This window comes from Parasteatoda tepidariorum, chromosome 9 (assembly GCF_043381705.1).
Source record: "Parasteatoda tepidariorum isolate YZ-2023 chromosome 9, CAS_Ptep_4.0, whole genome shotgun sequence".
NCBI classification, from domain to species: Eukaryota; Metazoa; Arthropoda; class Arachnida; order Araneae; family Theridiidae; genus Parasteatoda; species Parasteatoda tepidariorum.
The window spans coordinates 56,538,881-56,562,469 of NC_092212.1; the positions used below are offsets into that span (position 1 = coordinate 56,538,881).

Genomic DNA, 23,589 nt, shown 5'->3' on the forward strand with positions numbered 1-23,589 from the left:
CCCTCCATAAATTCTTTGTTTTATTAACCTTTAATAACATATTATTTTGCAATAGATTCCTATAATAATTTGGAATTTTTTTTTTAAAAAAAACTAAGTATATTTTTATAGGAAACTGTACTTTAAAATCTAATAACACTACATTAAGTTTATAGCAGTCATTTTCCCATTAAGCAAATTACTTTCCATTGTACGTTTAATGCCGAAATGTCTTTTTAAAAAACATTGAATCTTTAGGTTTATAGACTTATACCTTAAAATCATTAAATTACTCCACTAAAAAGCAATTTGTGCTACCTAATGTTGCATTGATCTTTAGCATAATAACGGTTTTAAATGATGTTTTAGCCAAATATACATTAAACTACCCCTATGAAGTTTATATGAACTTTGTGCAAGCAATAAAATTTTTTTATATGTTTCTCTTTGTTATATAATGTCCACATTTTTTAATGTGAACAAACGTTATGGCAAAGAAATGGAAATTGCTTTTCGCATAAATGGAACGGAATAAATGGGTTCAACTACTTTTTTTTTAAAAAAAACTCTCGAAGACTAAAATCACTTTTACTTTTTTAACTATTAATTTTTAATAGTGCATTTTAGAGTTACACGTACCATCAAAAACAAATTATGTACAAAGTAGAGCTTTTAAAAGTTAATGTCTCAGAAATTTTTATAGCATCAGATTTAATGTACTCAAATGTTATTTTTTATCACTATAATTTTATCAGACAAAGGGAAAACATTTTAAAAAAATAAAATACTTTATTTTTTTATGTATATATATCAGGAAATTATAATTTAGGGAAAGACAAAACAAACAATATCATATAATAAAATGATAGAATTATATTATATTGATTAAAAATTATAAATTACATTCGAATTTTTCTCGTTGTTGTAGTTGTAGTTCATTTACGTCACACTAGAGCTGCACAATGGGCTATTGGCGACGGTCTGGGAAACATTCCTGAGGATGATCCGAAGACATGTCATCACAATTTTGATCCTCTGCAGGGGGGATGGCACCCCCGCTTCGGTAGTCCGACGATCTGCATGCGAAGTCGAGCAATTTACGGTAGAACAGTTAAACGAGAACCAATACCGCTCACCATCGGTCTCTACGTAGCTAATTTTTCTCGATATTTGAAATGAATTCACTTAAAATTTTACCACCTTTTTGCGATTTAATCGAGAAAATTAAGAAATGACATTGAAATCAGAAATATAAGTGGATATTTATAAAAGGAATAAAAATTTTGGAAAAAAATACGAACTAAAACATGCAGAAATACATGAATGAAGTAAAAACAATACACTTTTAGAATTATTTTTTTCTTAAATTATGGTAAATAAAAGGCAGCTGTCAGTCCGTCCAGTTAACCGTAAAAATTACGGTTAAAAACATTTCTTTACCTTTACCCACCGCTTACAATTGGTGTGAATTAAGAAACCATAAATGCAAAACTATACGAAATGTATAGTTTTAAACCATGTAATGCAACCATGTTTTCAAAACCGCAAAAAGGAATTTTAACTCGACGCTGGAGCTAAGCTTTTAGTTTGGTAAGGAGCATTAAAGATAGGTTGTGGCTGAGTTGCGCTTTATCAAATGAACCGCGGAATGTGGTTTAATTTAGTTTTTGAAGTGGTTTTTTCACCTATCGTAAGAGTATGAAAATTCTAGATTCACTTGTGTTAAGCAGCATAGGGTCCTGCCATCTATACGTGAATGAGAATTACTCATTTCATAGTCCAGGGTAACCAATTAAAGAGTGTAGGACACTAGAAATTCTTCATTTGTCGTATGAATGATAGAAGTATTGTGGTGTCAACGCTTAGATTCGAATCTCAATTCCACCGAATATGAAATTGATTGTTTAGTCCTCTCGATTAAAATATGAATTCAATTACAAGAAATTAAGTTGCTTCGTAGGGAGTTCACCATACATTTATGACTACTATAAGACTATTAGGCATACTATAACGAAAATAAGAGCAAAAAAAAGAGCAAACGAGAGACTTGAAATTTCCCTAAATAACGCCATGTCCAGACTCCTTTCCTGGTGTTTAGAAAACAATATGATCGTCAACACGGTGAAAACAACCAACCAAAACTTTTCATTATGTCACCAACCATTGCAACTACATATATCGTATAACAATATAGCCCTACCGTGTAGTGAGAGTACTAAGTACTTAGGAGTAATTTTCGATCGTAAACTCACTTAGAAATAATATATTGATGATATCAAGCAACGGGCTTAGAAGCGTATGATACTCCTTAAACGCCTCGCAGGAGTTAAGTGGGGCTGTGCTACCACAACTCTACTTGATACCTATAAGACTTTTATAAAACCTGTCATGACTTACTGTAACGCCCCTCCTATTACAGTATCTGAGGGAGGTATAAATAGACTGGAACGACAGCAAAATAATGCGTCTTGTCACCGTTGCTGTCAAGACCACACCCATTGACGCACTTCTGCTATATACCAATGAATTCCCTATACAATATGAAATAAAGAAATCAGCTTTAAAGCTCTATCAGAAACTAATTCGTCTACCTCATAGCGTTATGCTGACCAAGTCTGAACCTCGTATGAAGACTCAGGACGGCTATCTTCAAGTAGTATTAAAAGTGATGGGTGAATTTGATATACCTTCCTGGATTGAATCTTTGTTTCCCCCTGTCTTAAAAGTCCAAGATTGTACAGCAGCTTTGTTCAGCGCGGGGATGAAAACTATCCACAATCGTTTTCCTCTTGATTCATGGTTGCACATATATACAGATGGCTCAAAGCTTGAGATAGATGGCGCTGCCGGTGCTGGTATTTTTTGTGAGCATTTCTCCCTCTCTCTTTCGTTGGGAACAGCCAAGACCGCTTTTGATAGTGAGGTTGAGGCAATCAAAGTAGCTTTAACTCATTTAAATGCTCGTCCTTCTCTTTTCGATCAAGCTGTCATCTTCTCGGATTCCCAAGCTGCGATTCTGGTCATTGCCAACTACTCTCAAGCCCCTAGCTCTTTGTCAATAGGGAAATGTAGATCTTTAATGACAGAGATAGGTGAAAAATATAAAACAATTGCCTTACAATGGATCCCATCCCACTGCGGTATCCCCGGCAACGAAAAAGCTGATGCTCTGGCCAAAAACGGTTGCTTTGTTAATCAAGCCCCAAATAACTTGGTTAGCTATAAATCCACTTCGTTAATGATTAATCATGCAATTAAGACAACACATATATCATTGCTAAAAGAACGAACAAAAGAAAAATCGTGGAGAAATGACATCCTTAATCTCCCCGATTGCCCAAGAAGCAGTGCTGTAGCTGCCTTTCGTCTTGCTACCAAGCACGATTGCTTAAACACCCATCTTTTCCGTCTTAAAATAGTGGATGATCCTGCCTGCCCCCTCTGTCGCAGTGGTGTGACGATGAACGCTGAACCTCTTCTCAACTGTTCAGTTCCCACAAAGAACTGCATCTACTCCCGATACTGGGAGGCCAGAGAACTTTTGTTCAATTTAAGTTCTTGATTTAATTTTTGTGTTTGATGTTTTGCTTTTGTTTTTGTATTTTGCATATTTCATATCTTTCTGTATTTGTATTTTTCTTTTCTTTTGATCTCTGTACGGCGTTAGGATAATGTCTATATAGCCTGCTGCATTGGAAATATAAAAAAAATGACGAAAATAAAAGTATGAGTTTGTAATCCTTATCACGTGGTTTACCTTCCAGCTTTCGAAAATCATGAACTCAATTCTTATAGTGTGTGGGTCTAGTTAGCGAGAATAAAATATTGTCTAGTGTTTGAATTGTTTGTAGAAACACATTTTTTTCCTATCGATAATTAAGAAAAAACAAGTATTAAAGTAGTAATTTCAAAATTAAAAGAAGATTAGAATTCAATTTAAGATTTTTACATTTTGAACATTATTACATTTTTCCTTAATCACCTCTCTAATAATATTATTCTATATTAATCTTTTTTAATTTTTGTTTTTTAAAACAAATTAGGATAAGTAAACAATAAAACAAAACTATTCTCATTAAAACCTTTTTAAAAATATAATTAATTATAATTATTTTTATAATCCTTTTTCGATATTAATAATGACTTATTTTTTATTTATTGAGCTATTTAATCTGATATACAAACCAACAATTATAATACTAATTTATCTAATAAAAAATATTGGTAAATTTATGCTACTTAATTGTTTTCAGTTTTAACAAATACTTCTTAGACTTAGGATAACAAAAAGAAAATTATAATTATGGATTAAGCAAGATAATTTTTTTTCATTCTTCACAATCACTTTTAAATTAAATTTTCTCTCCGCCTTAATTGAAAACAGTTTTCTTTTATCTCAATATTTGAAGAGAATACGCAAACAAATTTCATTATAAAATGTCAGAACTTCATGCTTTAGTCAAGAAAATGAAAATATCAGATTAAAATTTATTTTGTCACTACCAAAATCATAGAAAAAGTCTTATTTGTTTTGATTTCCGTCACAAAAATTTAATTAAAATATTCATAAGAAATTGGGATTATCTGAAGCATTTAAGAATTCGTTTAACAAGTGCTAAAAATATTACAACTAATCATCTTTTGCTCGAAAATAAATATATTTGTTACTTTTATACTTATTTCAAATATTTAGTTCCTTAGTTACTATGCATCAAAATGAACATTGGATAAGTTTATTTTTTGCCTAAAAATGTGTAAGAAATACTGATTCGATGACTATTTCTATTATCGAAAATGTTCTTTTTATTAAATTAGCCTTTTTCGTAAATTTTCATGCACCAATTATAATAAAAACTAAATACTTTATATATGTCAGCGTGAAACAGAAATCTGAAAAATATCTAATTTCATCCGTGAATATAAACAAACACATAGCGCTTAGGTGAAAGCCTGAATTATATGTAATAGCCGATTTGGCATGAATTTGTTTTTTTATATTTTAATTTAAACAATAACTATAGTTAATATTCTCTGAACTCTTGTTTTAGTAATTATTTATTGCTCATACTAAAAATATTGCTTCAAAGTGACTTAAACTCACAACGGAATCTTATACACTATAAAGAAAAAGGTGACCAATAAGAGTTTAAATTATGGTATAGTGAGATATTACAAATCCGCCGTGTTTTGGAGACATTATTGATCTATAAATTTCGTAATTGTATATGCGTCTATGAGATTGAGAAAAACCGAAATTTGTGATTTTACACTTTCACCGGTGAATGCCAATAATCACATAGTCGCTTTAGTAAGTATCCGAAATATATGCTAGATCTGATTTGTTATCAGATTGGGAAAGATAAGAAAAATCCTCAGTGTAGGAAATACCGGACAAGTGTATACAATTCAAAGATTTTTATTCTTGAGAAACATTAGGGTAGATAATACTGGTTATTTTTCCATCACCTGTCAGGCATTCTTAACATGGATATTTTTCCTAATCCACCCCAATCCGATATTAAAATATCGAATAAATATTTACCTCCCGACATTCACCGGTAAAAATCGACTATCATCAATTTCGGTCTTTACCAGTCTCAGTGACATATTACTAAATATATAGATACCTCAATCGTGTCTCTAAAACACGGTGAGTTTATATGATTTCACTTAATGATATGATTTCACGTTGATAACTTAGCAATAATTTAAACTCCTATTGAACTCTTTTTTTTTGTAATAAATAATAATTTGCTGTAAGTTTAAGTCAGATTGAAGTACACCTTTTAGTGTAACAAGCAATAAAAAATAACTAAATCTAGAAATCGGACAACTTCAAAAAGTAACTTGTTATTCTATAGTTTATTTCCCATTAGCAGTTTCAAGTCAAAACTCTAAGCAATTGAAATTTACTTATGAAAAATTAGATAAATTAGGGACGCAAGTAAAATTATAAATTTTAACCCATTTGTGGTAATTTGAAACGAAATTTTCCATAGAAAAATAAAATTGCCTATGGCCATAATAAAACTGTAAATGTTTACTTCACTTTTATAACAGAAATTAAAATTTTCATTAAAAAAAGTTATAAGTGTTAAATCATGATTTTTTGGTAGATAAAATTGTCGAAAATAAAGTAGAGAGTTTTTAGTAACCCATCACTGAAAGAGTTATATTTTTGCAATCTTATCTAAGATAAATCATACTATAAAATTGTAATTAGACTTGTGAGAATAAGAACTGATCTCACAGCATGTCTACAATGTTGCACTTATTTTTTTTATGTAAAATATGATACGCGCAAAGTAAATTACGTATTCCTATACTTCGTTGCAAGTTAAGAAAAGATCATTGCTATATAGGATTTATGTAATCATCCTTGACAACCAATAGTTTCGCTTTATTTCGTTATTAAGTTACACAACAATGTTTTCAAAACAATATGAAAGCTTTTAAAAGTTAAACAAGTCAAACGGAAATTTCCCTCGAGCTATCTTTTAAGATGTATAGTATTAAAAATCATCACAGTATTATTTAAAAGGAAAGGTTGTAGTTTCGTAGCTTTACTGAAATCCTAGACTTGGCGACATATTTAGATAAATAAGGAGAATACTCGTTTTTGAAAAACAAACAACGTTGACAAATATGAAGTTGCAAGATTATTGAATTTGATTGAATAACTAAAAAAGACGCGTCTTATACTGACATGTTCTTAACAAATCAAATGCGAAATAAAGAATTTTTACTTTTGTTTTATTGTAAGAGAAAATCGTCTGCGAGAAATAATATTTAATATTTAATAATAATCAGTTACTTTAAATGCGAACAAAAAAAAACTTATATTTTTTACGATATTTAGATTTCATGTTCATTACTTGTTAATTGATTGTTCTTGTTAATAGCTGCTATTATTATTAATAAGAAAGCAAGAAAAAAGGAGGCTGAGCATTTTTGCTTCAAGAGTTGGCGATATTCATATAAGTTCCAGCTGGGAGCTTGGCATCTTTTTGGCATGCACTTCGATGCAAATAGGCTCTCTCCGTAGAGGAAGTGGTTTTTTCTTAACTTGCAACAGAATATAATTCTTAAGATGTGTTTATAGAGCTTTTTTTCTAAAATAAAGTAAAACAAATTGCATACCACATTAAATTAAAAAAGCAGGTGAGAAATTAAAAGCATCGAAATTAGTTTGATTGTCGAAGGAAGCGAAATAGTTTCAAAAACCTACACATTATTTTATATAATTTCAACATTACTTCATCAGAAAATTCTTGTCCAGTTTCTACTGAATTTTACTTCTAATTTCATTCAAGCTTCATTCTAATTTTAATTATGACAACATATATTGACTTTGAAATTGAATAGCTATATTTTGATACATTTCGTAATTTTTTTTCTGCTTTTTACTTGCCTAAAAATTAATTATAAGTCTCTGATTAACATAGTTTATATTATATCGTTTTCGAAAATGAATCCAAAAATAAGTATACAATAAGCAATATTATTAAAAAATACCCTGATTTAATTTGTGTTTGGAATACACTTATACACTTATGAGTTTTAAACCATTAAATTTTCTTATGATTTATGGATCAGATAGATTATTTCCATGTAATTTATGATTTAGTTAATACGTTTAAATTAAAAACAATACTATAAATAACTACGTATAAATAACTCTATATATTCAAATTAAAGAAATTTCAATTTTTACAGAACTCTCAAAGACATTTAAACTAATTTTAAAGGAAAATAAACTATTTAAGAACATAAAAAAATATTTGATCTGTCTAGACTAGTGAAGAAAAGTAATAAATTCTTTACAAAGCGAAATTTCATCCAAAAGCAATATGATTTATGAGAATTTAATGAGTGGCGAATTTAACAAAAATAAATGTAAATTTCCTGGCCTCAAATGAATAAATTTCCGATTAATCTCTTTTCACTAACGCGTAAGAGAGTTTCTCAAATAAGCTAAAAAGTAAACTGCTGTTTGTAGAAAATGCAACACCATGAAGGAATCATCAGAATCAAATGAAATATTATTTTAATAATGGATATAGGATATTATGCAAATTAATAAAGTTTCAGAGCTTATTTTGCTACGTGGCGCGCGCAGCGCCCTCTGAATTGATGCTGAAAGCGTATAAATAAAGTGCTGTAGCGGGACGTTGAAAATAGTCTATGATTATTTGTTAGTGGCAAACGTTTAGTGAGACCTGAGTATGCCTCCACGACGGAAGAATAAGAAATTCAAGCAACTTACGGAGTTTGAACGAGGGAGGATAATCGGCCTTCGAGAAGGAGGATTTTCCTATCGCGCAATAGCAGCTCGTATGCAGCGGAACAGTTCCACAGTGATGCGAGTTTGGAAGCAGTGGACCGACGAGCACCGAACAACTCGAAAAACAGGCACTGGACGACAGAAGGTGACGTCAGAGCGCGATGATCGACACCTGCTCCGCATGGCGGTGAATGATCGCACAGCTTCCTCCAGGCAGCTGGCAGCACATTGGTCTACTGCTACAGGTGTACAATTGTCGGCTTCGTCAATTCGTCGTCGTCTGCTGCGCCGTGGATTGCGTGCAAGGGTGCCATTATACAGGATTCCCCTCACGGCGGATCATCGACGGCTGCGTCGGCAGTGGGCTCTTGAGCACAGAGACTGGCGAGCTGATTGGCACCAAGTTGTCTTTTCAGATGAATCACGCTTCAATTTGTGGACCCATGATGGCCGTGTTCGTGTTAGACGTTATGCCGGTCAACGCTGCCTTCCTGAGTGTATTATTGAACGACATAGTGGTCGAACACCCGGAGTTATGGTCTGGGGTGCGATTTCGTATCATGGACGATCCAATTTGATACGAATTGAGGGTAATCTCAATAGCAACAGATACGTCCGTGAAGTGCTACAGCCCGAAGTCGTTCCTTTCCTTCAAGGCATCCCTGGAGCTATCTTTCAGCAGGATAATGCACGCCCACATGTTGCGCGGACTGTTAGAGACTTCTGTTCAGCACAACGCATGCAACTTCTTCCTTGGCCTGCTTATTCGCCGGATATGTCGCCTATTGAGCACGTGTGGGATATGGTTGGTCGGCGTCTCACTCGTGATCCGCGTCCTGCAGTTTCCAAAGACGAACTTTGGTTGCGCATACAAGCGATATGGAATTCTCTTCCTCAAGCAGATATTCAACATCTGTTTGACTCCATGCCACGTCGTATAGCAGCACTTATTGCAGCGCGTGGTGGCTGCACCAAATACTGATTTCGGACGCTTAATTTGTTTCTTTTGTTTTGAAAATTTCATCATTTATTTGTATCAGTACAAGTCGTTTCTGCATTAAATTTCATTTGATTCTGATGATTCTTTCATGGTGTTGCATTTTCTACAAACAGCAGTTTAGAAAAAAATTGTTGGATACAGTCTAATTTGAATACTATCAGATATTTTACATTCAAAATTCCATTAGTGTAATAGTTAGAAAAATGCAATAATTAAATATACTTTTTTTTTTTGCATAGTTTGTCTACCAGTTAATCGATTTAAAATAAAATTTAATAAAAATAATACAGGTATATTTATTCAGTAGCAAGGAAATAATCGTATTAACTACATTAAATTAAAGAGTTTAGGACTTAATTGTTTAAACTTAATTGTTCTAAATAGATGTTCTAACTGTTGCTCCTACTAATAACCTGTCCAGAGTAGAGTGTGACAAAAAAAAAACAGACCATACCCTGAATAACTTTTGATCTAATGATCGGATCAATCTAGGAATCAATCTTAATGGTTCGGGAAGGTGACCTCAAATAAGCTAATTAACTAGCGCAGACGATATTTTAAGCTACGAAAACGCACTTTCTCTGAATAAACCATAGAGTAAACCTTAGATTCAACTCTATGGAATAAACATACGTTTTTTACAACGAATTTGGATTTCTGGGGCAATAGAGGCAATCTGGGAAACATGGTTCCCATAGTTTGGTCTGGGGAGCGATTCATAGTTTGGACCCCATAATGTTAATTTTACTTTTTGCTTATATCGCAATAACACTTTAAGGCAATTGAAAAAGTAAATATTACTTTTTATTATTTTATTTAATCATAGTAGAATTTTAAATTGTAAGGTATAAAATTTTTACATCATTTTAAAGTATATAGTTTTACATGGCAAAATACGATTTTAAAATACGATACGAAAAAGAAAGTTTTTTTTGTGTGTTTCCATACTGCCAGAAACATGGTTGATTTTACCATATTCTGGTAGCTTTGACCATACTTTTTCTCTTAGGGTAATTTAAAGGAAAATATTTGTCTGCTTTAAGTATTTTTGGAATTTAATTTTGCAACAGTTTACACTTCGACGCCCGGTAGCTGAGTGGTAGCGCTTCGCCCTTCCGTGCCACAGGTCCTGGGTTCGATCCTCGGGTCGGGCAAGGTTGACTCAGCCTTTCGTCCCTTCAGTGGGTCGATAAATGAGTACCAAGCATGCTTGGGAAGTAAACACTGGGGGTTCCGTGTTCGGCTGACCACCTAACCAGAACATCTGCTCCTGCACCCCAGATCCCAAGGTTAAGAAAACTGAGATGGGCACAGTAGGCGTTGGCCCTCTATGGGCTGTCGCACCACTGAGTTTAGTTTAGTTTAGTTTAGTTTACAGTTTAAACTTATGAAAACAGATTTGGATGACGCTAAAATTTCTCTTAACGTTATTTAAACAAAAACATATATATTTATCAAAACTCCAAAAGCAGACAAATGTATAATACTATACTACCACGTATAATATTATACTGCCTCTCACAAAATGCTGATAGAATAGTAATATTGGTATAATTTTGGCAAAAAAAAAAGGAATAAATAATCTCAAATACCACACTCCTGGAATTCTAAATTTTGATTGTAAGATCAAAATTTAGGATTTCAGGATTTCAGATAAGACGAAATTTAGGATTTTAAAAAAAGGATGGAAAATTGAATAAAAAAAATAATATAATTTAATTTTTCTCCCTTTAGATAGTTGAGTTCGATCTGAAAGAAAAAGCACTCTTAATGGGCTCATAATCTTACACTGACCCCAGTGCATATGCGGTAAAGGTATAATACATTCTCTACCAAAGTTTAGGTGAATCAGTATTTCCCTAAATGTTGACATTTGAAGTTACAAGCAAAGAATGCCAAAAACAGGCAGAAATCTAAAAAAAAAGTGATACTAAGATTCTTAGAAAAATCCTACAGGAAATTTTGACAGAAGATAAAATTTAAAAAAGTTAGAGATATTTTGGAATTGTCAGAATCAATCTGAACTTCATCATGAAATAAAATTTGAGATCGGTGATATTTTCATGAGAACATGTTATCTTCTAAGTAATTAATTTTAAAGTTTTAGTTTCCGATACTTATTTTAAAAAAATAGTTATACATTTCAATTAAAACTTACTTTATCAGACAAATTTTAACTTCTTCACATTCATGGTAACTTTTGTGTTAGTCTTCATTGAGAATTAATCTTTGGAATGGTCTGTTTCAATCCCAAAGGTAAAGCACACTGAAGTTTATAGTTATTTGCACCATGTAGCAAATTAAATTCCCATTTGCCCAAATTTATCGATTTTCTAACAACACAACAATGAGATTTCAATTAGACTGACTACCTAAATCTGGGCAAGCTAACGTATTTGTTATTGATTAAAATCGACTATTGCTGCTAATGAAATGCGTCGGTATGTCTTATTAAATAGGGTTTTGCACTTAAAACTATAATTAAGCACTTTAGAATTTAGTGATCAATATGCTATTATATGTATATTAATTGTTTTTTTATTTATGGGAAATTTAAGAACGTGTAACTTTAATAAAAGTATACACTTTAAGCAATTTGAAAATAATTTACTTTTGTTTTTGTAGACAATTTGCACAACTGCCTATGTAATTAAACTATTAATTTAGATTCCCTTAATTTGAAATAAACTGACTACTATTTTTTGTTACGCCTATTTAAGACATTGAAACTCATGAATAAATCAATCTCAGTATATACTATTTGCGCAAACATCTTACCATAAATACTAAATGAATTTCTGTACTAAATGACCCATAATTATATTTTGATATAGCAAATTTAATTAGCAAATTGAAAAATGTGCACATTGCCTTAAATAAAAAAAGAAAGATTCAAAAAGAAAGGAAAATTAAAGTAAAACAAATCTACTTATATAAAAAAATATTGTGTTGAAACTTGATTGCCTAACTAATCTAACAGTTAAAATTGCTAAGAAGAATTATTTACAATTATTATACAAATGTACAATTGTGCTTTTCCATGGTATAAGCCAGTCTTTTTGTCTCTTACGTGCTGTTGTCTTGACTAGATTTTTATAGCTAGATTGCATGTATAATTTTGGCTAATAGTTCGGTGCATTCCACTAAATCGATTTCAATAATATAAATAAAAATAATAATTATAATAACAATAATAATAAAACAGCATTACGAGCGACACTGTTTAACAACTTTCAGAACTCTAATTGGAAATAATTAGATGAAATTGCATTTAATAGATTATTTTATTATTAGTTTTTATAGTTTTTAATAGATTACATTTTATCATTAATGATATCTTTATAAAAAATATATAACAGCTATGCGAAACAAAAATTTAATTCCAATTTTGTTATTATTCAAAAATTGAATCAGTATTTAATTCCTATATGGTGTCGGAATGGTGCAAATAGAATATGGTTTCCAACCGGAATATGGGGCAAATTTTCTAAAATCTTAGTATTAAATATTAAACTGAATAAAGACAGTAATGCAGAGTATTAAATTAAAATATTGTCTCCATTTAAGTTGATCCATTGTAACATTAATCAAGCTTAATAAGTATAACATTCTCAAATTTTAACTAAATTAAGGTTGTTAATTGTAAGAATATAGCGGTTCAACTCACCGCGAAATTTTCTTACAATTTAAAATTAATGCTGTAATGTTACGATAATGTAATATTAATGTAACAATTTAAAACTAATTACACCATGTAAAAGTAATGCAATGTTTCGATCATATTGCGCAGCGTTTAACCAAATAAAAGTAATTTATTGTAACGATATTGACAACTCTCCCAAAGTTCCTACAATGAAAAATTATTCATTGCTATGTACTATTTTTTAACATTTCTTCTAATATTACTATAAAATTATTCTTATAATACTATTTTATAGCATTTTTATTTAATTCCTATACAAAATGAATAGATATTATTTTCTATTTTAAGCAATGAGTGGGAGAATAATCTAAATCAAATAATTTTACTTTGTAAATTACTACTCTTTATCGATATTCAGGCGCAAAAATTTGTTGATAAGGATTTTAAATAATAAGCCCATATTATTTATAACAACTTGCTTGAATGTTTTAAAATTAACGTCTTATAACGTTTTAAGTTATAGATTGCAGTTTTTCAGATTATTGCTTATAATAATATTAAACTTAAAATTTTTCTTTTCCCTGCATTTTCCCACCATTTTATGTTTAACAACTTTGCATAAAATATTCAGAACAAAACGTTCCATCCGAAGACGATTGCGGGAAATATAATTTGCATATAAACTAGTCTCATAAAAAATACGATTTTTTTTATTTATTCTAAAACTTTCCGTCGGTGATTTTACTATTTCTATCAATGCTTCTTAAACTTTATATTTGCATTCCCATTTTCATTTTTTTCACCCACGGTAAAATTATTTAAACTCTAAATTGAGTTTTCAGTTTTTTCTTCTTTCAGCTTATTTTATCAATAAAAACGACAAGTAATTTTAAATTGAAATTGAAGGATGACAATTTCGAAAATATTTTTTTAACTGAAGCTATCTTAACGTTTTCTTCTTTAAGCAAATTTAATTTTTTCGACAAATTTTAGTTAAAAACAATTTTATTAGAACGTAAGTCTGAAAGAAACTGTAATTCAATTTAAAAGGACTTTATTTTATTGATTTAACAAAATAAGTTGTTTTTAAATAAGTTTTCTATGGCAAGAAATCCTTGACACCAAAATTTTCCTTTTATTCAAAAAGTTTGCCATGAAGATTGATTTTTACTTAAATTTGAAAGACGAAAAGCAATTTAGAATAAGTTTTTTTTTAAGAAATACGTTTTTGAACTTAAAAGTTGTGTTTAAATAATGTTTCTTGACTATAAAAAATATCGAAAGATATTATTTCAATTGTGTTTTAAGAAATATAAAAGTCATTACCATAATCCTATGCTTTTCCATGTCCACTTGAAAAATGTTTTTGTTTCTAACCCATATTGACCTAGCGTGCTACATACGTCACGTGATTTTGAGAGATTTCTACGAGAATTTTTTTACATGAAACAAATGTTTTATATTCTTTTACAAAATACAGTAGTAGATAAAAGAAAATATTCATTTTGTTAAAAAATAACCACTTTTTTAATATGAGCTTTTTTCCAAAACAGCTTACAAAAAATTCAATTATTAATTAGTTGTAGCATAGTTACTATACCAATACCATAATTGATTTTAAAAATAATTATTTATCCATTTTATTAACTTATAATCCAGCTTGTTAGTCTCTTAGTCTAAATCAAGCAAAAGTTGTTGTTTTTTTATATAATTATTTAATTTCCTGAATTTCAAGTCTTCAAAATGTTCTGTCTTCTACCGTATCTGGTAAGACTTCATAAATAAATATAATTTAAATAACATATTTTACAAGTATTTTTTTGAAGAATTCTTATAAATACTTATAATAATATTCAGGGTATACTAAGAGGCCTAATCTCTTCTGCTTAACTATGCAAACTTTGTTCGCTAACTAACTCTGTTAGCTAACTAACAATGTTCGTTAACGAACACCCAGCTCACATATTTTAGTCTAGCTCTGTATGTATGCTAATACCCATTTTAGAATAAAGTTCTAAGAATATAAAACGTTTCCCATTAAATCTTTGACTTATTTAAATTTCATTCATAAATATTACGCTTTACTTTATAAGCATTTCAATGACACTTGGACGTAACATTCAAAAGAATTAATTCATAGAATTTGCCGGTCTACACAATTATAAATTTCAGTGGTTGAAGGTACAAAGGTATTAACCAAAGAGAATGGGATAGCTTTAAAAATATTCAATGCAATTAAACAAAGTTTTTAGAGCTATTTAAAGTTACAAATTTTTTTCCATAAAATTTTTTAAAAAAATTTTGAAGACTAAGCAATATATAAGTAATAAAAATAGTATTTTTATACTGCGAATGTGCAGAAAAAACTTAGGAATTCTTCTTCATAGTTTTGTATTGAATCGTATGTGGCAACTAATGAAAAAAGTTCAATTTTAATATCTTCAAAAATTAAAAAGTTTCAAGCAATTTTCTAAGTAGTTTATGTACTTTACAAAAAAGCTCGAACTAAAAAGGGGTTTTCTATATATATAATTTTGTATCATAAAACAATGATATATAATTGACAATGAATTATGAATGGTAATACATTACAATAAATGTTCATACATCGAAATATGATTTAAGAAAAGAAGAGGTACAAACGAAAAGACACTTTTAAGGGGAATGATCCCTAATAAAGCCGGTGTCATTTTTTATTGTTCAATAGTAAAAAAAGAAAATTTGTGGAAAACCCGGAATCATTTTTAACGTTTCTAAAAGATACGAAAACTACTTAAAAATGGCTTGAAATTTTTTAAATTTTTAATATATTTAAGTCAGATTTTTTTTCCATTAGTTGCTTAATATGATTCACTATAAAATCAAGAAGAAAAAAACAAATTTTCCCGCTCATGCATAGTATAATTACTTTACTCATATTTTGGGCAGTTTTAAACAATTTTTTCTCAAATTTTAAAGCAATTGTGTGATTAATTTTAAAATGATCCAAATGTTTTGTTAAATTTTATTGAATATTTTTAAAATTATTGCAAAATAACGCAAGGCATAAAAATTAGATTTTTCATAAAAATTTTATTATCTCTATAAATATTTAAGATAGATTTACTACATTTCGTGAAATCCTTACATATAATGACCAAAATAATTGTTATGAATTACGAATTTTTTGCCACATTTTTCGGCATAGGGTGTTCAAAAATACTATTTTCCGTTTATAATTTATTGTCTGTCCATCAATCGTCTAAAAGATCTAATCTGTATTGATAAGTACGAGAAATTGCTTGATCATAACTTCTGAACACTTTAGATGTTATAAAATGATTGTGTGTTTTTTTTTAGAAATATGAAGGAATGTATTAGTGTTTCCATTATTTTATCCATCCCCTGTATGTCTACGCACACATTAGTGTCTTATACAATATAGGTTGGATAAGGCGTTGCCTAGAATATAGAAAAATACAAGGCATTATGACAGCACGCATAATAATTTTTATTGTATCTGGACAAAAAAAATGTCTGCTCTAAAAATCGTGAAAAAATATCTGTACCGAAAATTTTTTTATTAAATATACAGATTTTTAAAAATTAATCATAAATTTCCCAATAATGCAATTTTTTTAAAAAAAAATTTATGACTTTCAATCAAAATGCGTAAAGATTTACATTAATAGAAAGAAATAAGTGATCCGCACCTTGTAAATTCTACTTAAAATTCGGTCAAATCTATTAAGTTCAAAACCCCTCACTTTAATTATCCTGCTTGATGCTGACAACTTTATTTTTATAGAATACCCCCAGGAAAATACGAACACGTGTTCAAAATTTATGTTGTATTTCCTAACAGAATTATGTTAATCGATACGTTGAAGATTAATGTTTTTGACGAAGTTCAAACTAATTAAATTAGTAACTTAATTAAATTAGTAACTTATCTTTCTTTCATAATATTTCCCGGAAAAAGGTTTTGTTAAAAACTAAAAAAAGAAAGGTCATGAAATCTGAGTGTTTCTTTTTAAATGTTAAAAAGATATTTTTATTTCTTAACAAAAAGTTGACATTTTAGGATGTTACAACTACAACTATTTCTTTCTACAACTATTATTCAGTTATTAAATCAATATTTTTAAGAAAAAGTTTTCAGAGCCAGTTTTTACTTACAAAAGTAATTTTTTTATCTCATCCAAAAAGTATAAATTTTAATATTTATTTCATTTTCAAAATTATTTATTAAATCAATATTTTAAGGAAAAGTTTGAAAAATCTGTTTTTATACGCAAAACTAAACTTTCATTCATTCAAAAAATATTACCCCTTTTTAATAGCTTTTTTTGCCTCATTGCATATAAAATAGTCAGGCATTAATGGGCTAATAAGTTAATATTTTTAAGAAAAAGTTTGAAAATCCAATTTCCATTCATAAAAAAAAGTATTTTTATAGTATCAAAATTAATGGATTTTCAGGATGTATTTTATTTCTAATATTACTGATTCATTAAATCAATATTTCTAAGAAATAGTTCAAAAACCCAATTTTTATTTACGAAAGTAATTTTTATATCTCATCTAAAAAACGTGAGATTTTAGGTGAATTTCATTTCCACAACTACATGTTCATTAATTAAATCTATATTTTTAAGAAAACCTGTGAAAAACCTATTTTCATTCAAAAAGTGAAATTTCATTTAGACAAATAATATAGCCACTTTTTTTAATATGAGTTTTTTTTTCGTCATGGCATATAAAAAAACAGGCGTTAATGGTTTAATAAATCAATATTTTTGAAAAAAAATTTGAAAAACCAGTTTTCAAGTACAAAAGTAATTCTTATATCTCATCCAAAACGGTTTTAAATTTTAAGTAAATTTTATTTCCACAATTACGTGTTCATTTATTAAATCAATATTTTAAGAAAAACTTTGAAAAACCAGTTTTTACACACAAAAGTGAAATTTCATTCAGTCAAAAAATATTAACACTTTTTTAATAGCTTTTTTTCTGTCATGGAATATAAATCCAGGCTAGAATATTAGTACTGGGCTAGAATATTAGTTGATGGGTTAATAAGTCAATATTTTTAAGAAAAAGTTTTAAAAACCAATTTACCCTTATAAAAGTGATTTTTGTATCTTATCAAAATTAGTGGATTTTCAGAATGTATTTCATTTCTAATATTACTGATTTTTTAAATCAATATATTTTAAAAAGAGTTTGAAAAACCAATTTTCACTTACAAAAGTAATTCTCATATTTCATCCAAAAAGTTGAAATTCTAAGTAAATTTTATTTTCACGATTACTTGTTCATTTATTAAATCAACATTTTAAGAAAAACTTTGAAAAACCAGTTTTTACACACAAAAGTGAAATTTCATTCAGTCAAAAAATATTAACACTTTTTTAATAACTTTTTTTGTGTCATGGAATATAAAAAAATCCAGGCAATAATGGATTAATAATCAATATTTTTAAGAAAAAGTTTGAAATTTCCCCTTATGAAAGTGATATTTTTATCTTATCAAAATTAGTGGTTCTTCAGAATGTATTTCATTTCTAATATGACTGATTTTTAAATTACTATTCTTAAGAAATAGTTTAAAAAGCCAATTTTCACTTACAAAAGTAATTCTTATATCTCATCTAGAAAGGAGAAATTTTGGGTAAAGTTCATTTTCACATTTATGCATTTATTAATTAAATCAATATTTTTAAGAAAAAGTTTAAAAAAGCAATTTTTATTCGCAAAAGTGAAATTTCATGTAGTCAAAAAATATAACTACTTCTTAAAACAGTTCTTTTTTGCGTCATGGCATGTAAAAAAACCAGATGTTAAGAGGTTAATAAATCAATATTTTAAAAAGAAAGTTCAAAAAACCAGTTTTCACTTACAAAAGTTAATTCTTATATCTTATTTAATAAGATGAAACTTCAGGATGTATTATTTTATACCACTATTACCTCTTGATTCATTAAATAAATATTTTTTTAAGAAAAAGTTTGAAAACAGTTTAATCACGAAGAGGATTTCCTTATCTCATTTAAAAAGTAAAAATTTTAGAATGTAATTCATTTCCACAATTCACTTATAATTGTTATAATATTTCTAAGGAAAAGTTCCACAAAACAGTTTTCACTTACAGATGTTATATTTTTATCTCAACTACAAAGTTTTAGTTTAGGATGCTCTTAACTTCCAAATTTTATTTATATTTTAATAAATCAATTTTTTTAAGAAGCAGTTTCAAAAAAACAGCTTTTTATATTTTTATATATTCTAAAAAGTAGGCATTTCAGGATGCATTTCTTTTCCACTTTTACTCAATTCCTTTATGAAACTAATATTTTTATTTAAAAAAACATTAAAGACTTGTTTTTGATTACGAAATTGATATTTTTACATAATCTAAAAAGTGAAAAATTAAGGATTTATTTCCGTCCCAAAAATATTTATTTATATGTCAAATCATTAATTTGCAGAAAATGTTTTTAAAACCAGTTTTCATTTGGAAAAAAAACAAAGTCTTTAAAATTTTCTTTCAGCTTTTTTAATCAGGTTATTTTTTTAGATTGAAAAATGTATCGTAATTCAACTTATTGATCATCAACAGGCTGCATCTTCCCTAATTTAAGTATTGATTCTTTTATTTGATTCGTGCAGGCAGCCCAATCATTTCTCCCTTCCTATTACTTCGAGGGAATCTGGAATACAATTTGCTGGATACTAATTTAATTTCTTGGGTGTTGGTTCGATTCCAAAGGTGATAAGAATTTCCAATTAATAGAGGAACTCTGAATACACCAAGTGATAAAGAAAGAAAAATGAATTGAAAGAAATTCTAGTGGGAATGAGAATGTGTTAGCAGTAGAATCTACGAATTGATCCTGATGAAAGTAAAATTAAACTATTTTATTCTCATAAAATATTGGTTCTCATACTTTTTTCAATATGATTTTCAAATATATTCATTCAAAACATTTTTTCCGTCTAAAAAACATTATATTGTATGTGCATATTTTTATCAATATTTAAGCATTTTGCTTAATTAATAAAATATTGTTAAATAATATTTATTTCCGTTGAAATGCTGAAATTAATGGCTTGAACGGTTAAGAAATTAAGTCTCAGTTTACATCAAAAAACTAATCAAACATTAAATCTTTTTTCTCGCTAAAATGGCCTAAGGGATTTTACACAAGTAGGGGAGAGTGGGGTCAATTGTAACATTTTTTACTTAACTATTTTTAACTAACAAAATATCAAATATATTATTAGCATTAATTGGCAGACGAGTAAAGTAGACTATCCTCTACTAGAAAAAATAAATAAATACCTTATTTTAAATGTTATTTTATTAGTTATTAACAATTTTTGACAGTCTTGCTCTTGTTACAATTGTCCCCACTTACGGGGTCAATTGTAACAGTTCATAAATTCAACTAAAACACAGTTAATTATACATATTATCATAGTTGTGATATATTTTTTTATTGATCAAAATAGTAGTAATATTTTAGGAGTGAAAATAATAATGAGCAAAGACCTAAAGGGTTAAACTTTTAACTTTAAGGGGTAAAAATTTTTAATTTATGCTGTGAAAGGTGACAAATAAAATAATGCACATGCAACATAATATAAATGATATAGGAAACTATTGGTGGTTCTTAAAGAGTTAAGTAATGGTTTGTAAACATAAGATTATTTATTTTCAGCTGTTACAATCGTCCCTTTACTTATTGTTACAATCGTCCCCAAGACGCCATTTCAGCTTCATTTGTTAAAAACATTGCTAGTTAATTAACAAAACTAATTCTTTTTTTTTGAAATGTTAATTAAGGTGTCCACTTACATATTCGGTTAATAATTTTTATTTGTTTAAACAGAATTACTTTGTTACAATATAATATTATAAAACCAAAAAAAGTACTTACGTAGCGAGAAAATATCTTTTGTAATGTAACTCTTTCAAAAACACATAAAAATGGTTGAAAGCAGGGGTGTACATGTAGATTTATTAAACGCACCTTGTGCGCTACCTAGGAACCAAATATAGACCCCGACACTCGAAATTTTTGCTTTGTTACAATCGTACCCTGTTACAATTGACCCCACTCTCCCCTACCCTTTTACCTTTAAAAAAATTAAATAAATAAAAGTAATAAAAAAACATCATTGCAGCATACACCTGGAAAATTGATGCTGAGTAGAGGCATAAAAAGAACGAAATTAAAAAGAAATTCAATTTACAGCAAAATATATATAAATATTTTTTTTATTTCCAATTAGCTGCCCAATCAGTCTTGCCGATTAACAGACCTAGTGTGTTCTCCAGAGGTGGTATCCACTCTTTCAGGACCACCACAATGGGTGAGATACCGTTGGTCATGTTAATTTGGACGTCTAGTTTCTGCCATAGATGGCAGCACCGAGACTCTATTTGAATGCGAAAGTGCACTAGGAATTTAATTTTCCCGGAAATGCTAAGAGCCAATAAGGCACTCCAGGGATCTTTTACATGCCGCATAATCATACGACATGGCCGCTGAGGATTTTCTGCATCTTGATAATCCGGTGTCTGGGCCGGGGATCGAACCCTAATATATTTAATTTAATATACAAAAATTTATATACAAATATGCAAAAATTAATAAAAGAACATTTCTATACCAATAATTTATTTATTTATTCACATACACATGCAGGCTTGTGTGCCCATTACGAAGTACGATGTATTACAAATTCTTGTGAAGTTGAAGAATATGTTGTTCAAATTAGAGATAGACTTTGCAAAGATGCATTGTTGTAAGGCGGAGGTAGTGGATTCGAATCCCACTGTATCCCAGTATGTATGTTTGAGCTGTTTTCCGCTGTCTTATGGTATCTCTATTTCGACTTGACAAATGCATGTAAGTTGAAAAATGCATGTAAGCAATGTAATTAAGATTATTATAATGAGCACGCAAATCTGCGTTTGTGTACATAACAGTAAACAGATAAATATAAATAAATGAAGAGGCTTTCCTGATTGAGCGGTACTCCTCGCCAAACACTGTACACTGAGTGGAGGTAATGGATTCGAATTCCGCTGTTACCATGAATGTGTCTTTCTGCTTTCCTTCTCTGTATTGTCCTATTTGTCCTACTTCACAAAGATTTATGAGCCTTAATTGAGCACATAAGCTTTCAAAAGTATGTTGTACCAGAAAAAATAAATAAATCGATGCATCCAGGGTTACGGCGAAATTCAAACCCGCTACGCTTCCATTTTTGAATGTTGGGACAGCCCTAATGCTTTACAGTTAAGCTAATTGTTTGGTTTAGCCTTGTCTAGGAATTTAAACATTTCGAAATGCACATTTTTTATAGTCTTAATGTTAGAAATGTTAGAAAATAATGTTAGAAAATAATGCTAGAAAATGTTAACTTTCAACTTACACATCAGGGAAAAAAACAATTAACCAACGAGAAATTAACAAGTGCTTGGTAAATAAATTAAAAGTTATCCAGCTGAACATATTTGCGTTACCTCAAGTTGTATTACTGTCAAAATTACCAAAAAAATTCTTAATATTAATAAAATTAGAGTATTACAAGTAATATTTATTTATTTAGAGTGATTAAATAATTATTGCAGAAAATTTAAGGTTTCACTGAATTACTGTAATATTACTGTAAAATTTACAGAATATCAGATTTTTATTTCCATAAGGCGTGTCGCAAAAATGGATTTTACAGTACAAAGTACCGTATGGCTGATGGCTGATACTTTTTACACAAATTTTTTACAGTGTACAATCCAAAAATGAGTTTTATTTATGATTCATTAAATATTTCATAATATGAGATATTTGTTAGCTTTTAGTTTTATTTAATCAAGAAGGATTTTCTTTGAGCATGTTCTTACTAACTATTTATCTTTAATTTCCATTGCCAGATGAGCGTAGGCTAGACCAACGTGGATAGTACTATAAGGCATCACCGAACTGGGTACTTGCAGCTCAAGAGGAAGAAGAAGATCACTGATACGTAGACATCTGACCTCTGACCCTAGAGACTTCTGATTGTTTCTAAGCAAGGTGTTATTATTCTGGATATTTGTGGCTAAGATGGAGCTTAAGTTTTTCCACATAAGTTAGAATGTGAATTATCTTGAATAAAATTAAATACAACACATTATTAAATATCAAATATTAGATGAAATGTATTTTTTTCTTTACTGCGTCCTTTATTTAACCTATATTTATTATTTGTTTATATACCTTATTGTACCGTGGTTATTCCTGTTTTGTATATGTGGTGACTTCGTTTCTTAATAAGTTAGTTAATGTTTTTTATGACTTCGTGCCGGCATTGTGTTAAGTCAGAACTGACGCAAATTATTCTTCGTGAAGGAATATACAACGCGCCACTTAAGATAGTCTACACTAAACAGGCTAAACATTTTCAAAACAGAATGGAAATAACCTAAGGAAATGCTACGTTACAGCAGCCAATCATGATTGATACCACTGACGTCCCTTGCAAGTATCTAATTAAGAGCTATGAGGGTGCGTATTTATTTTGCTATTAAAGCGTATTTCGAAAACCTAAAATAAAGTACCAGGAAGAATTAATAAAATGAAATTGATATAATTTACAAAGCTAATGTGTATAGGAAAAATTGTGATTGTGAAAAATTTAGACAATATA

At 29.2% G+C, this 23,589-nt stretch overlaps 1 protein-coding gene across 50 annotated transcripts in view; it reads left to right on the plus strand.

Annotated features, from left to right (window-relative positions):
• LOC107444790 (uncharacterized) overlaps nucleotides 1-23,589 on the plus strand; it is an 87,459-nt gene that overhangs the window by 54,625 nt on the left and 9,245 nt on the right. For 11 of the 50 annotated variants that reach the window (XR_011637812.1, XR_011637809.1, XR_011637808.1 and 8 more), the window contains one exon: nucleotides 22,835-23,100. The exons of 1 other annotated variant lie outside the window; for it this stretch is intronic. Coding sequence is in view for 4 of the 49 variants with exons in the window: in XM_043040409.2 (XP_042896343.1) it covers nucleotides 2,441-3,541 (1,101 nt within the window). In the remaining 45 variants the exon portion in view is untranslated. Of the gene's footprint in view, nucleotides 1-2,398; nucleotides 3,724-16,245; nucleotides 18,505-19,468; nucleotides 19,794-21,186; nucleotides 21,268-21,602; nucleotides 21,743-22,834; nucleotides 23,101-23,589 lie in introns of those variants that run through there. 38 more of the 50 variants (XR_006224945.2, XR_011637790.1, XR_011637783.1 and 35 more) reach the window with 10 other exon arrangements.